Here is a 14,630-nt window from a genome sequence, read left to right as displayed (position 1 = left end):
GTTTCCTGTCGTTTTCTAGGAGATGGCCGCGAGCGCGAGGGCTATAATTTCTACTTCAAGGAAGTTGTTAAGAATGACTAGCAGGTGGAATAGACAGCAGAGGAGGGATTTCACCAGCAGACTCACCTGGCAGGTGAATTTAAGACAAATCATCGCACTGAACAGGGCGGCGGACGCTCACACGTGCAGACAGAAACACACACACACACACACACACACACACACACACACACACACACACACACACACACACATGCATTCACAGCACGAGGCGCGAACGGGAGATAATTAGGGTAATTTTTGTTTGAAGTATTGTGTATTGCAATGAAAATAGAACAGATAAAAGATGATACAATAATAGATCTAAAGAGGACCTTGACTGAGTGTTGTTCCAACAAAGAGCATTTTGTTTGACACAATTCATATTGTCTGCTAAACTGATATGCTTTCCCAACTTTACAAGAGGAGGAAAAAAACATCATCTTAACAAAATGTGCTAAATTTGCATTATGCTCATCAACACTCTGCATGTCGCCACGATGTGTAGAACATTAATGTATGAATTTGTTCTACAGATTGACTTCTGGTTTCTAGATAAGGAATGGAAAACCGCTGATGATAAATTATGCCGTGTGTATTGATATATTCCTTCCTTATATAACATGCAAAATGGAGTATCTAAAGTGAGAGAATACTGAATTCAGGTCACCACGCAGCAGGAAATCTTCCTTTTCATGTGAGATCCAGAGGGGTCACTCTTATGAACTCATTAGCAGAGAAATGCTAATGTAGCTCAGTTTTGTCCTCCTCCTCTCCTCCCTTCTCTCTCCTTTTCAACTTCCCTGGTTATTTTAACAACCAGGAGTGCGATACACCGAGCCTCGCTGGAGAATATCGTGTATTTTGATGTCAGGAGAAAGTGTGTAAGGTGGCTCTGACAGCGCCTTCATTAGAGAGGCTGTCGCTCGTCGCCTTGTCATCAAGTCGCTTGACTAGAGTTATAACACAGCATCGTCTTTATCCATCCTGGGTTTTCACTGATGTCCTTATTCTACTGCTGTAAAAGGATTCATTTAAAATAAAAATAAAAGGTGAAACGAAAATGTATATTGCTGAGGAAAATACTGAATCAGTGTAGTATCGTGCTGAACAAATGACCCCTCCTCACTTCTCTGCAGTGGTCTCTCATCATGCAGCAGAACACATTAAATAATGAATCACTCACAAACTCTGCTTCGATTTGTAAGAACAGAATACACAATTATATAAAGGTTATTGTGTATATAGGGTTGACTTTAAATGTCCGAAGCAGAAGACAAATCGATACGCCACATGTTCTTCTTTTACAGGTTAATACAAATCACTTCAAAGGGTTAATCAATATATGCGTTTCATAATAATCTAATGTTTGCACCTTGTCTTTTGTTATTTAACTGACTCTTGTAATTTTTGGGGAGAAAGGGTTATACGTTCTACCTCATCTGCTTCTTAAAAATGAACTGTCCGTTTTATTTTATAATTCAATTTTCTAGATTTGACTTACAACACAAAGCAACGCTGCTGTGTGCACACATCGATTATCAATCATTACCAATATGATATCTATTTTCTCCATTAAGTCACAAAATAGGCTGATTGGACAGAAACATATATAAAGCATTTTGATATCACCAAAAAAAGAGGTGTTTCATATATTATCTGCATTAAGAAATCCTTACTTCATTTGTTTGCTTGTGAAAAAGTCATTCACATACCAAATAAAATGACAATGTGTTATTTTAAATGGAGACTAAGGCTACTAAGGGTCAGATCTATATGTTTGTATTGTTAAAATCTCAAACAGAAAAGCCATTTCCTATAATCATTTAAAAATCATATTCATATCAATTGACATGTCATAAAGTATGAAGATTATTAAATCACTTCAGTTTATTCTTGGAGCTGTTACGAGGGCCTGAAGTATCAAAGACCGCAAAAAGGAACAATTAGGATTAAGGTGATATCCTTAACAAAGTCTTATATGTTGTATTTTATAATATTTTTCTGTGCCAATAAACCAAAGCCAAAAACCACACATAAATCATTTAGTCCTGTGATTTATTTAATCTGTTTCATTTTTGGATCTCTTCACCTCTTACCTCAGGCCCTGCAGGCCTGTACTGTCTCTTTTTAGTATCTTAATAGGCCTACCAAAAATCGTTTTACCCTCTGATTTCCCCTTTTCACTCAATGTTATGATTAAAACCATATCCAAGGTGAATGCTGCAAAAGACACGGAATATCAAAATAAATTCCAAGGCAATGAGGTTGTTCCCAGCGTGGTTTAAGGGTAGTGGTGGATGAAGGTAGCATCATTTCACATCGTGCCAGGAAAAAGTGGCGGATAATTAAATGAAAGAAGAAGTGTAATTAGGCAGAACCAACACTTTCCCCAGAGTGGGAAGGGAAGCAGCCAGAGTTTATACCTTGTTTCACATTTTCTACTTCTGGCTTTAAACAAGAAATATACTGAAGTTTTTATTTCAATGAAAGGTTTGCTTGTTCGGGTCTGCCTGTGTGAAATCTGTCTAATTAACGCTCTCTATTTCAGTGCTGTGTTTACACGTGTGTGCCTGTATGTGTAAGTGCAGTGGTGGAAAGTAACTAAGTACATTTACTCAAGTACCATACTTAAGTTATATATTTAAGGTACTTGTACTTTACTTAAGTATTTCAATTGTTTGCTTCTTTATACTTCTACCCCACTACAAATTAGAGGTAAATGTGGTACTTGTACTCCACTACATTTTGTTGGTGCCTTTGCATAAATGGATTAATGATGTGAAATATAAACAACACCTAAATAAGGCTTCAGTTGCACCTGGGGTAAAATTCACATACCCTGCCTGCTGTTACTATTTTTACTTAGTACTTCTTCCACCTCTGCTTGTCACATGTTTCTACTTCAAAATGTTTGGCTTGAAACAAGAAATATAATGTTTAAGTTTGTATTTCAATGAAAGGTTTGCTTGTTCGGGTCTTCCTGTGTGTGAAATCTGTCTAATTAACTCTCTCTCTTTCAGTGCTGTGTTTACGCGCGTGTGTTGGTGCCCGTATCCCGCGTGCGCGTAAGTGTGGGCGCGTGTGGGAGCGCGCGCTTTCCGCTATACTCTGGAATGCAGCCAGTCTCTTTTGAATCCACACTCTGCTTCCAAAACCCAAAAGCCTTTGATCTTTTTTCTTTTTTTTGCTGTCTCCTTACCCGGAAGAGAACCCCTTCTCTCTCTCTCTCTCTCTCTCTCTCTCTCTCTCTCTCTCTCTCTCTCTCTCTCCCCCCTTCACTCTCTCTCCCCCCCTCTCTCTCTCCCCCCCTCTCTCTCAGCTGGGATGAACGCACACGTGGAAATGTTGGCCCGGTTCCACACTCGGACCAAATTTAGTCATACAAAGGCAAGGGGAGAGCGAGGTGGGGAGGAAGGGGTGGAAGAGGGAGGTGGTGGTGGGTGGGGGGGAGTTGGGGATGAAAGAGCCAGCCGCCGAAAGATCAAAGGCAGCCGCGGCTCCGCCCCGCTAACCCCACCTCCGCGCTTTATAAAGATCTGCCTCCCCATCCCAACTTTATTCTCACGCAATCTCTCCCTGCGCAGACACACACAGAAACACCACTTCTGCTGCCTTTCTGTTTATTTTTTATTTTAACTATTTTCTCATGAAGTTCTTATTTTCTTTTAATCAATTCCCCCAATATTTTCGTTGCTCTTCCCGTTTGTCATTTTTAATTAATAACACACTTTATTATTAATTTATTTTGTGTATGTGGGTGTGCATTTTTGTTCAATAACACTACGTGACTGTGTGCTATTTTTTCAATAAGGCTACAGTGTTTTTGTGTGTGTATGTTTCCGATCAAATGTCATCCTTACCATTTTTTTACATGATAATGGATCGCATATGTGTCTGAGCAATAAAACGTTATGTATGCTAATTTGGGGTTCCTATGAAAACATTTAGGAACCTCTGGCCTTTTCTCAGTTATTTCGTTTGACCCTTACATCATTTTTGTTATCTAGCTATGGGACAAAAATACAATACATTTTATATTTGACATATTGTAAGAATATATGGAAAGTTAGAAAAACCATGCCCTTGATTTGACCAATGCAATTTAATTTGAAGACGGGTACAAAATAAACATAGAAAAGACAAAAACATTCTAATGTTGTTGAATAAATACACAATTAAACAAACAACAAATCTATGACCTTATTGTAGTACGGTGACAATGCATAGACCAAATACAAGCCCTCGATATTAGTTTTCTTCTTCCAATGGGTATTTCTAAAAAAAATCACGCTATTGCCAATTATTGCGTTTTTGATTAAATTTCACCTCTTCTCAGTCTGCCAAAAAAGCTTGTCTTGTTTTTCCTCTATTTCTGATATCATTTTTATTTATCATGATTGTTTTTAACCCATTACACACACACACACTGAGCCTCAGCTCTCCTCCTGCCTGCCCATTTGTTGTGAGCTGAGTATAACCCTCTCTCTCAGGAGGAGTGTCAATCAGAGCCTCGGCTTCCCTTTCATCTCTCCTTCCTCCCAATGACTGAAGAGAGAGGAGGAGGGAGCACGGCTACATTACCAACACACACATACACACACTGCTTACATTACACTGTGGAAGCAGTGCGGAGCAGTGGGAAGTCGGTCCACGGCGTTTTTCCTTCTCTACTTATTTTCTGATTGTTTTATGACTTCTCCTTTTATCCCTCCTGCGTTGAGGATGTATTTTGAAGCCGCGTGCAGCGTTGCTCGTTGTCTTATCTGAGTGTCACAATTCTTCCAGTTGCACATCCATCCTTTACCTTTTCACCTCCAGACGGTGTTTTGGTTTTGTTAGCTCACTTTTTTCCTTACATTTTTCCAAGGACGAAACATCTTCTGCATTGGACCACCGAGGAAATATTTCTCACTTTTATAAAAGCACTTTTCTTTTTTACTGGACCATATCCGTCGTCGGTTTGGTGTGTGTTGACTGAAAAACTATAGTGATGAGATTTTAACTCGTGGTTTTGTCTTCCTTTTTTATTTTTGCCTCATGACATTGAGGCGTGCACCGGACTCTCTTTCTGAGCCTTTAAAACTCAAGTGTTTAGGGTGTGAGTTTATGTGTTTTTTAGTTTAAACACAACCACAAACTCCTCCTGTTGCTCCAGTGAAAACACACCAGCAGCGTGTCTGCACGCCGCTTCCTCTCCGACTGACTCACCGGTCTACGCTCCGGTTAAAAACGGGGACTCGGTTTCGGGGGATTTTAGTGGGAGTTTTCTCCTCCGTAGTTTTGGACAGTGCTGTGCTTTCAGTTTTCTTGGTGAAACAGAGTTAAAAACAAATACAAAATGCCACAGTTATCAGGCGGCAGCGGAGACCCGGAGCTGTGCGCCACGGACGAGATGATCGCGTTCAAAGACGAAGGAGACCCGCACAAGGAGCAGATCTTCGCCGAGCTCAGCCACTCGGAGGAGGAGGGAGACCTGGCAGACATCAAGTCATCTCTGGTCAACGAGTCAGAGAGCAGCCCCAACAGCAACAGCCACGATGTGAGTAATGTACTGATGTGGTGAATGATGAGAAAGAGAGGCATCAACTCTGAACTCCAACAGAGAGGAAACAGCCTCGAGAGAAAAGTGTTTTTAATCAGTCAAATACCTGGCTTTCATTTAGCTTTTGGCACTGTTTTATTAAACAGTACTCTGGCTTTGTCTGAAAGCTGTGATATATTAAAAGATGGGGATTGCTTCAAAGGGCAAATTGACAACAAAGGCCTACAATTAACTTCCTCCTGCTTAGATTTATATATGTCAAGTATTGTTATACAAAATATGTATTTATATAAAAAAACATAACATGCTGAGTTCAGATGCATTTATAACCTCTTTTTTAAATCAAAAGCTTTGATGATACATACTTGTTCTGCACACATTTAGCCTACTCATGTAACATTTGAAATACCCAATAATTATATTTTTGGAAACATTAATGTGCAGTGAAATTTGAAAAACAAAACGATTTGTGACGATGTGAGAATTGAGGCCTTTTGTGCTGCCTGTGACAATGCAAGCTGAACGCTGTTTGCAGGGGAACACTGTAACCTTCAGCAGCTGTAAAAACCAGAACACATTATTAATATAGACAACATATATTAATAATTTATTTTAATGGGCACACTTTGTCAAATAAAACCAAAATGAAAGGGCAGTATTTCCTTTTTTACCCGGATGACAATATATTCCTACGTCATTCTCCTATTTCATTATTGTGGTGTTTGTTAAATGGTTCCCAAGAATGATTTGTGCATGCGTTGGGGTTAAGAAAAAAATATACATGTTTACATCTGAATTTGTTGTTGCCTTTCCTTACTGATAATATAAAAAGGAGGCAATACCGGCACATCAGTAAAAACAATTGTAAAACTATTATTTATGAGGAATTTATGTTTCTAAAATTATTTATTTCATACTTTATATTCCCTACATGCAATCAGCCAGTTTACAAGCTTCCTCAAGACAGTGTAGTCAACAAACGTCACAGTTAAAATGTGTCTTTTCTCCTGCATCAGTCTGCCTTGCTCCATCCTCAGGATACAGGCTGCAGCTTCCCCATCACAAAGTTAGACGGCTCTATTTGTGATTAACCGCAGTGTTAATGACATTTCGGGCACATCCTAACGAGACTGTACATATTCCTCATCGAATGTCCTAGGGACGCACGAGACAGAGGCTGAATGTTAATTAGGAATCCAGTGAAGTTTCCTCTCTCAGCTTGAAGCCATCCTGAGGGGACTGAACTCCTAAAAGAGGTCCTCTTCCCAATTCTGATTCAGAAAGAGAAAAAAAAGAAAATGGATGTGCGAAAAGCGTGGTATTTTTTTTTTCCCTTCTTCGTCATCTTCTATTTTCATGGGTTGATTTTATTTCACTTTGCACTAAGGCTTTTCATTTGTAACACAAATACACTCCATTTATTTGAATTTAGATGAAGGCTTAAACTGAGAGATGAATTTGAGAGTGGACCTATGGTATTGAAAAACAAGTTAATTTATAATCTCCTTAAGGACATGAAGCTTAATTAAGTGGTTCTATTGAAGCTTTGATGCAGGCTGCTCCATCACCTAGGTGTGTGTGTGTGTGTGTGTGTGTGTGTGTGTGTGTGTGTGTGTGTGTGTGTGTGTGTGTGTGTGTGTGTGTGTGTGTGTGTGTGTGTGTGTGTGTGTGTGTGTGTGTGTGTGTGTGTGTGTGTGTGTGTGTGTGTGTGTGTGTCTGACCGCATCAGCATGTGTGTGTGTTACTGCATCTGCAGGCCCTCCTAATTGATTCACCATCATTTCAATGTTTAATTCTTTCTTCTCCTATTTTTTTTTTTCTACAGGGAATGAGACAGTCTCAAATGTCGCAAGATTCATATCACGAAAAACACAGAGACCACATGGAAGAAGGTAAGTGACACCGCCTTTAGTGAGAGCTTGTTAAATCAGCATGTTTTATATGACAGCCAGCATGCAATAAAGCCTGAGATTTTTTTGAACAATTCACCGCAGCTTGAGAAGTGGAGGTTTTTAGATGACAGTGTGAAAAAGTCTTGTTTTCCCCAAACAGGAGTCACACTCTTACTCTGTTGGTGCTCTTCTTATCAGAGCCCCTATCCCTGCTGCTCTCAGACAGATAATCTCTGATCCAAGTCTAGTCAGGGCATGCTTCACCTTCATGTACCTGTTACCTACCTGCTAGATGAGGGTGCCTGCAGAACCAAATGATAGTTAAATTAAAACATCTCAAGATTGAATTCTCAGAACAATCATTATAGCACAAGTCTAGAATTGAACATAATTCATAATCGCATTTCTATCTCTTGTGTTTATTATTATGCAATTATCCGAACAAACAAATTCCCCACATGCATCAGCTCTTCAGTGCAACATGTTGCTGCCGCTCGGGGGCTCTTTGCTCTCTGGGTATTGTAGTCTGACCCCGCTGCTGCAGGTCATCATTAAGGCTTTGAGTAGGAGTGTGTCTCCTCTTTGTTCCCCTTTCACCCCTCAATAGCATGCCCTCAAACCAAACACCGGCTTTCTTCACAACAAGATCCATGTAGCCATCAGGCAGTATACCACAAACACTCCCAACCCCCCACCTCCCCCCCACCCTTAGGCCTTGATACACAGCGCTTGGTTGAGTGGTGAGTTGGCGCTGCATTGAGGCCTCTTCGCTCTACAAAGCTCTGCCTCTCGGGTCAAAGGCGTAGAGGAACAGTTGGGGCGTCTCCTGTTTTGACACAGTCTGTATGTTCTTCTAATTGGTGCTAATTGGCGCAGAGGGGCTCCATTGTTCCTCTGTATAATATGACCCTCCTCTCCAAGACGGGAAGAAAGGGCACAAACAAAAGGCCGAGGCGAAATGGGGTACGGGTTAAAGCGATCCGCAGTGATATCATTACAGCGTCCGAACTTTGTTCAGCTGTATCATGATTTATTAGCTGAAGCGTATTAGTAATATTAGTTCATGTTATTAAAGCAAATGGAGCTTTGATGTTGATAAATACAAGGAAATGCCTCATGTGACTTTTGAAAACATGCAGTAAATGTCACCCTTTTTTTTGTTTGTATCAGCAAAACTCCAAGACCTGTACAGTAAGGGCCATCAGTACCAGGGCTACCCGGGCTACAGTATCATGATGAACAACATGAACGACAACTACATGAGCAATGGCTCCATCTCGCCGCCCATGGCCAGAACGGTCAGTACCATATCTCTAAATGTAAATGTTAGCTTATCAGTTTGATGGCAGGAATGTATATATCTAGAAAAATGACTCCGAAGCTGATTCTATCATTGTTGTTATTTTATTTGGTGGTTTAAAGGTAAGGTTTATGTTTCCTGTTCGATTTGTTTTGTTCATTAACACGCGCTTGTGGGATCGAAAGTAAAAACAAGGAGGACAGTCATGTTGAACTTGCTCAGGTTAAAGGGAAGTTCAAGCGCTTTCTTCGTCTTTCAGATAAAAAAATAAAGTGAAGTGAGAAGCGTTGTTTGTAAACTCTGTCATAGTTAAGCTCAAATATCCGTGTGAAGTTACATCAGCAGAACATGTCTGAGGCCCAGGAAGGAAAGCGACTTGTTGCGCTCCGGCCCAGAGACTCTTCTACTCGGTCTAAGTTTGAAAACATCTTATGATCAGTTTTTTTCCTTGATAGTGAAATTAAATTCATTTCTATTAAGGAATTACAGCCATTTCTATTAAGAATTTTACATGACAAAAATCAGCACTTTGAGAAAGGATATGGTTTTGTAAATGTGCACTTGTTTCTGGCTCTTATTTTAATAGTTGATTTTGTTTGTAACTGAAAAAGTAAACCTTTCAAAGGTTTGATGTTTTCAAGCTGTGAACTTCTGGCTTTATGTTTCCACTGTGAATTAAATACATTGTGGTATATGAATTGTTGACGCAGTTTTTAGAGCTGTAAAAACCATGTATGGCTGCTCCTCCTTCTAGATAAACTAGCATATTTCTAGCTTAACAAAGCTCTATATTATTTAAAGACCGCATTTCTTAACTCGCATAATAACACTTCAAATGTCAATCATGTCCGTGTTGTTGTTACCTTTGTACAATATTTACACTTGCGTTCTTCCATTGTTGACGTCCTTCCCCTTGACGACCATATGTGACGAGTGGAAACTGAATGCCTGCCATACTTTCCAGAAGATTACCATGAGATATACAGTATTTCTCATCTTGTTAAAATCTTAAGTGTTGCATGTCTACATGACCCGAGTAAAGCCCTGTAATTAGCCCGGCACAACAGAGGAGGCAACACCACGTCTGTGATGCTGTCCTGCTGAGGAGGTGTGTGTGTGTGTGTGTGTGTGTGTGTGTGTGTGTGTGTGTGTGTGTGTGTGTGTGTGTGTGTGTGTGTGTGTGTGTGTGTGTGTGTGTGTGTGTGTGTGTGTGTGTGTGTGTGTGTGTGTGTGTGTGTGTGTGTGTGTGTGTGTGTGTGTGTGTGTGTGTGTGTGTGTGTGTGTGTGTGTGTGTGTGTGTGTGTGTGTGTGTGTGTGTGTGTGTGTGTGTGTGTGTGTGTGTGTGTGTGTGTGTGTGTGTGTGTGTGTGTGTGTGTGTGTGTGTGTGTGTGTTGCAGATATCGTCCTTGTAATGGTATTCATTTCAGGCCAGCTGCAGGTCTCTCACTGGCGGCTTCCTGTGTCTGTCCCGTTTGCAAATTTCTCCTCTGAAGACAGACATAAAAACGCAGGGCACACCAGCAGCTGTCCACTTTAATCCTGTTTTGTCCGAGTCTCTGTATCACACTCGGGAAAGAAAACCAGCCACAGTCTAGCCATGGTTTGGTGCCCCCGTACAGGAAACACTCACACAATCCCTGGGTTGTTGGTGCTTTTTGCAGTGCACATACGTTAGTTTCATCAGGCTAAAGTTGTGTAACATGAGCCCTGCGTCATTATAAGAATCGGCTTTGGGAGGCAGATGTGATTGTCGGGGGCGGATGCCACATGCTGTGTGTAAAGGAACTTCATTCACACGCAACTCTATCACGGGATGATGTTAAAATTGCATTGCTTTTCCCTCTGCCAAAGTTGCAGAGGGTGAAAGTATGTGACATTGTAGAGAAAATGTGATTACCTCATGATTTGCTCTGTTCAGAGTGGTTTATGAAGTAGGGGTGTGACGTTTTCCAAATTCAATTTTTATGGCTCGTTTTCTGGTCAATTTTATCCATCATTCCATCATATTCTCGAGAAGAAAAAAAAAGGGTCTGAATGGAGACCAGCTGACTGTTGGAGAGGAAATTACCCCTCACTGCAGATGGATTAGGCCAGGCAGTTAGGCAGTGTAGTCGCTGCCAAAACTTTTAAAGCCCCGCTTTCATTTCATTTACCATGGCTGCTTTTTTTTTTTCACCCAATTTCCCCCACCCCGTCCCCCCCCCACCCCGTCTTCAATAAAACGGTAGTCGTTTTATATACGTTTCTCTCACTTATCCAATAAAGAGAGCCGGGGCTTGGTGGAGGGATCACGGAACATGAGTCTTCTGGCTTTCTCACTGATGTCAGCTAGCTGCCGGCCACCGCAGCCACAGTATCTGCAGGCCTGGGATCGGTTTTCACTGAGATCAAAGGCACATTCTCCCTTTCATTCTCTTCCATCCCCAGCCCCAACGCCGCCCCCAATCCCAGTAGTTTAGATTGATTTCCATTGACCATGACATTCCTGCACATGCAGTACAGTCATGATGGAGCTGTTGGGAGTAGCTGATTGTCAGCAGATTTTCGGGGGCTTCCAGTCTGTTGGGTCGCCTCCGCCGCAAGAGAGTTTGGTGTCAAGATGCCTCGTGGTGTTCAGTTGCTAATACACGTTGACCACTTCAAAGAGGCAGCGGTGGGTTATGAATACCCTCGTGTTTACGCAAACCTATAGCTGTTTTAGGATGTGGAGTCTGTGGGGTATCCTGAGCAGAAAGTGAAGTGCGTTCGGGGGTTGATCCACTTGGGAGGTGAATCCTTCTTTACAACGAGCAGAGAAGCATGGTGTATATTTGACATGCTTGTGCCTGAGTAGCTTAATGTTGTCTGGTTTGCATTTATTTATTTTATTCAGGAACATTTGGTTAAATTAGCAGACAATATCTTTATCATGGTTTGTTATTGGTTCATAGCATTTGGACTTTTGAGGAATTTGTTTCTGATTGTGCAACTGTTTATTTATTTCATTGATGGTCAGACTTAACATTTAATCAGTAGCTAACATGATCTATTTTGTCTTCTTCCCTTTCCGTATTTCAGATATACATATGTTGAAAGCCAGTTGAAAACCCAACTAAGCATATATGTTGACAAGAACTATTTCTCATTCTTAAATCTAGACGTTTCTTGTTTTATACTGTGTGTGTGTGTGTGTGTGTGTGTGTGTGTGTGTGTGTGTGTGTGTGTGTGTGTGTGTGTGTGTGTGTGTGTGTGTGTGTGTGTGTGTGTGTGTGTGTGTGTGTGTGTGTGTGTGTGTGTGTGTGTGTGTGTGTGTGTGTGTGTGTGTGTGTGTGTGTGTGTGTGTGTGTGTGTGTGTGTGTGTGTGTGTGTGTGTGTGTGTGTGTGTGTGTGTGTGTGTGTGTGTGTGTGTGTGTGTGTGTGTGTGTGTGTGTGTGTGTGTTATTGAGAAAGTAAACATGTTGTATTCAGATTGATATCCCTTAACGGTACTGATATGTTTCCAAGAATACATTTTCAGGACGTCCTCACTCTAGGTTTGATGTGTGGAGGAAGACAAGTTCTGTCTGTGTATTTTGGTTTCTTCTTATCTTTTAAATAAGTTGTCCTGCAGCCTCTTAAACTCACATGAGGATTTAAAAAGAAAATGAAAGCTTCTAAGAAAAGATCCACATGCTCTTGATAGACGGTCCATATTTGAAATGCCCTGAAATCTATTCTCAGAATCTTTTGCTGTTATCACACAAACATCCGCTTTTGTTAAAATCACCAGCTCCTGTTATACTTCAATGGGTTTAAAGAAACCCTACAACCTCTGAGCTCATGTCATCCTACAAAAACCCTTTAAATAAACCTATAAATGCATGGTTGACAAGATAAAGACACAACTGCGTGTTCGTGGTTCTGAAGTGTTGATAGTGCGGAGATACAGTACAAGGGTTTTCACCTGACTGTGAAGATGTGTTGGGGATCTCCTGCTGTGTTGGAAAGGTCTTGAGCAACAGCTTGAGGAGAGAGGAACGAATAGAATCGCTGATTTCCTCTTCCTTAAAGCCGAGTTTTACTGCTCTGTTGAGGGGGAGAGTTAAGAGAGCTCCCTCTCCTTTGCCGTGCACTCTTTTTTCCCTTTGGACCTTCAATTGCAGATCCTCATGGCGAGAAGGAGGGGGGGTGCAGCGCTGTACTTTCCTTTGATGTAGTGGGAACGTGACGGATCTGCTAGCCAGTGTCTCGCAGCGTGGAATCACTAACCCAGGCTTACCTAACGGGATTTGGTAGGACCGCTCTGGTGTCCCTCAGTGCCATGTGTGTCCTCAGCTCATGCCCCCAGCACTAGCGTGGAAGATCCCTGTTAAAGAGAACACTACATTTACCAGCAGCCTTCCATGTCCACACTGAACGTTGTAGATGGCACCTTGTGTAGCTTTTCTTGGTCTCACTATAGGGTGGAAAGTAGCATTTTGTCTTTAAGGAGCTGGACTCCATTGATCATCCCACTTTAGTCTAATTTTCTTTACGTTCGGTCTAAACATGTATATTTTAATCTACAAATAAATGAAGCAGCATATAGTAACTGTCAGAAGCAGACTCATTATTCCCTTGCTGTATGTAGCAAATCAGTACATATCAAAGAGTTACGCTGACATTGATGACATCTGCTGTGCAGCTCCATCAAATGGTGAACTGTGTGTTTCATGAAGGACAGCAGCAGGGACCTCACACAGAAGAAACACTTGGCGTCTCGGAGTCTTTGTAGTGCCGCTGGGTCGTGGTGTTTTATGAAAAGCGCCGTTAACGCCAAGGATTTCTCGTGGTCCTCCGCTGCATGGTGATGCTGGTTGACACATTTACTCCATATGCACGGGGCTAATGACGCCATGTGGTTGCAATCAGCTTATCAGTGCGTTTCATCTTGTTAAATGGAGCTCAGCGGACTGATTTGTCTACCAGGACCAGGAGATATGCATCGATGTGTAAGATGAGAACCAGCAATAGGACGATCCAGGTTTAAGTGCGTGGTGGATTTATTGTTCTTGAGTGATTCAAGCATAAAGAGTTTTATTTCTTATATGTTTATACTCTTAATGAGAGGATGAAACAAAAAACAAAATGTGTTTTGTGTTCTTGAAGTATTATCATTCTTCTAAAATAAAACTGACACTCCATTTTAATCACATAAATAAACAAGAGGTGATGAAGATTAAAAACCCAGCTATAGATCATCGGCAGTGGCTCAGGGGGTAAATGGGGGTCTACTCTGTCTACCAGTTTAGGTTTCCATGGCAAGATACTTAACCCCAAATTACTACTGAAGCCATGTCTATGGTGTTGAATTGAATTGAAGTTGCTTCAGATTAATAGTCAGCTAAATGACATACAATGTATCAAGTCATTTAATGTTCAAAGTGCTGAAAACGTGTGCTTCTCTATGTGTTTGAGAAAAGCAATATGGAGTGTCATGGTCGTGAGCGTGACATGCAGGCGCACACTTAACCCCGGTTGATGTTTATTTTGGGCATGTGTTACCGCTCAAAGCCAAGCACTCATAGATGATGACACTTTTCTTCGCTCCCCATCCTCCCACTGAATTGGGAGAAGCTTAACCAATCAAGCAGTTCAGCCTGGAGCCAGCCAGTCAGGCTTTCTATGGACGACAACACCTGCTCAGAGGACTTCACTCCTCACCAGCAGCCTGCCACTGATCTCCAGGGTCAGCCGAGGGCCCCGCCAAGGTTGTCCCCTATGCCCAATTCTGTTTGATTGGCCTGGGTGTGGACTTCCTGTAAGGGTGGATCAGAAATGGAGACAAGAGGGCGGTGTGTGTGCCGTGTCAATTTGTTGCGCAACTGACGTAACTGTTGTTGTTGTGCTTTTTATT

The 14,630-nt window shown here is 41.5% G+C and overlaps 1 protein-coding gene across 13 annotated transcripts in view; it reads left to right on the top strand.

The window, feature by feature from the left end:
• Nucleotides 1-14,630, top strand: part of lef1 (lymphoid enhancer-binding factor 1) — a 102,507-nt gene that overhangs the window by 53,960 nt on the left and 33,917 nt on the right. For 12 of the 13 annotated variants that reach the window (XM_079652159.1, XM_079652164.1, XM_079652166.1 and 9 more), the window contains 4 exons: nucleotides 20-133; nucleotides 5,390-5,581; nucleotides 7,410-7,476; nucleotides 8,647-8,774. In XM_079652159.1, coding sequence (XP_079508285.1) covers nucleotides 23-133; nucleotides 5,390-5,581; nucleotides 7,410-7,476; nucleotides 8,647-8,774 — 498 coding nt within the window. In that variant the 5' untranslated portion in view covers nucleotides 20-22. Of the gene's footprint in view, nucleotides 1-19; nucleotides 134-4,286; nucleotides 5,582-7,409; nucleotides 7,477-8,646; nucleotides 8,775-14,630 lie in introns of those variants that run through there. The other variant, XM_079652160.1, reaches the window with a different exon arrangement.

The sequence above is a fragment of the Notothenia rossii genome (assembly GCF_949606895.1).
Source record: "Notothenia rossii genome assembly, chromosome: 1".
In the NCBI taxonomy this organism is placed as follows: Eukaryota; Metazoa; Chordata; class Actinopteri; order Perciformes; family Nototheniidae; genus Notothenia; species Notothenia rossii.
Note: the sequence above shows the minus strand (reverse complement) of the source record. Positions and strands in the feature narration are given on the sequence as shown.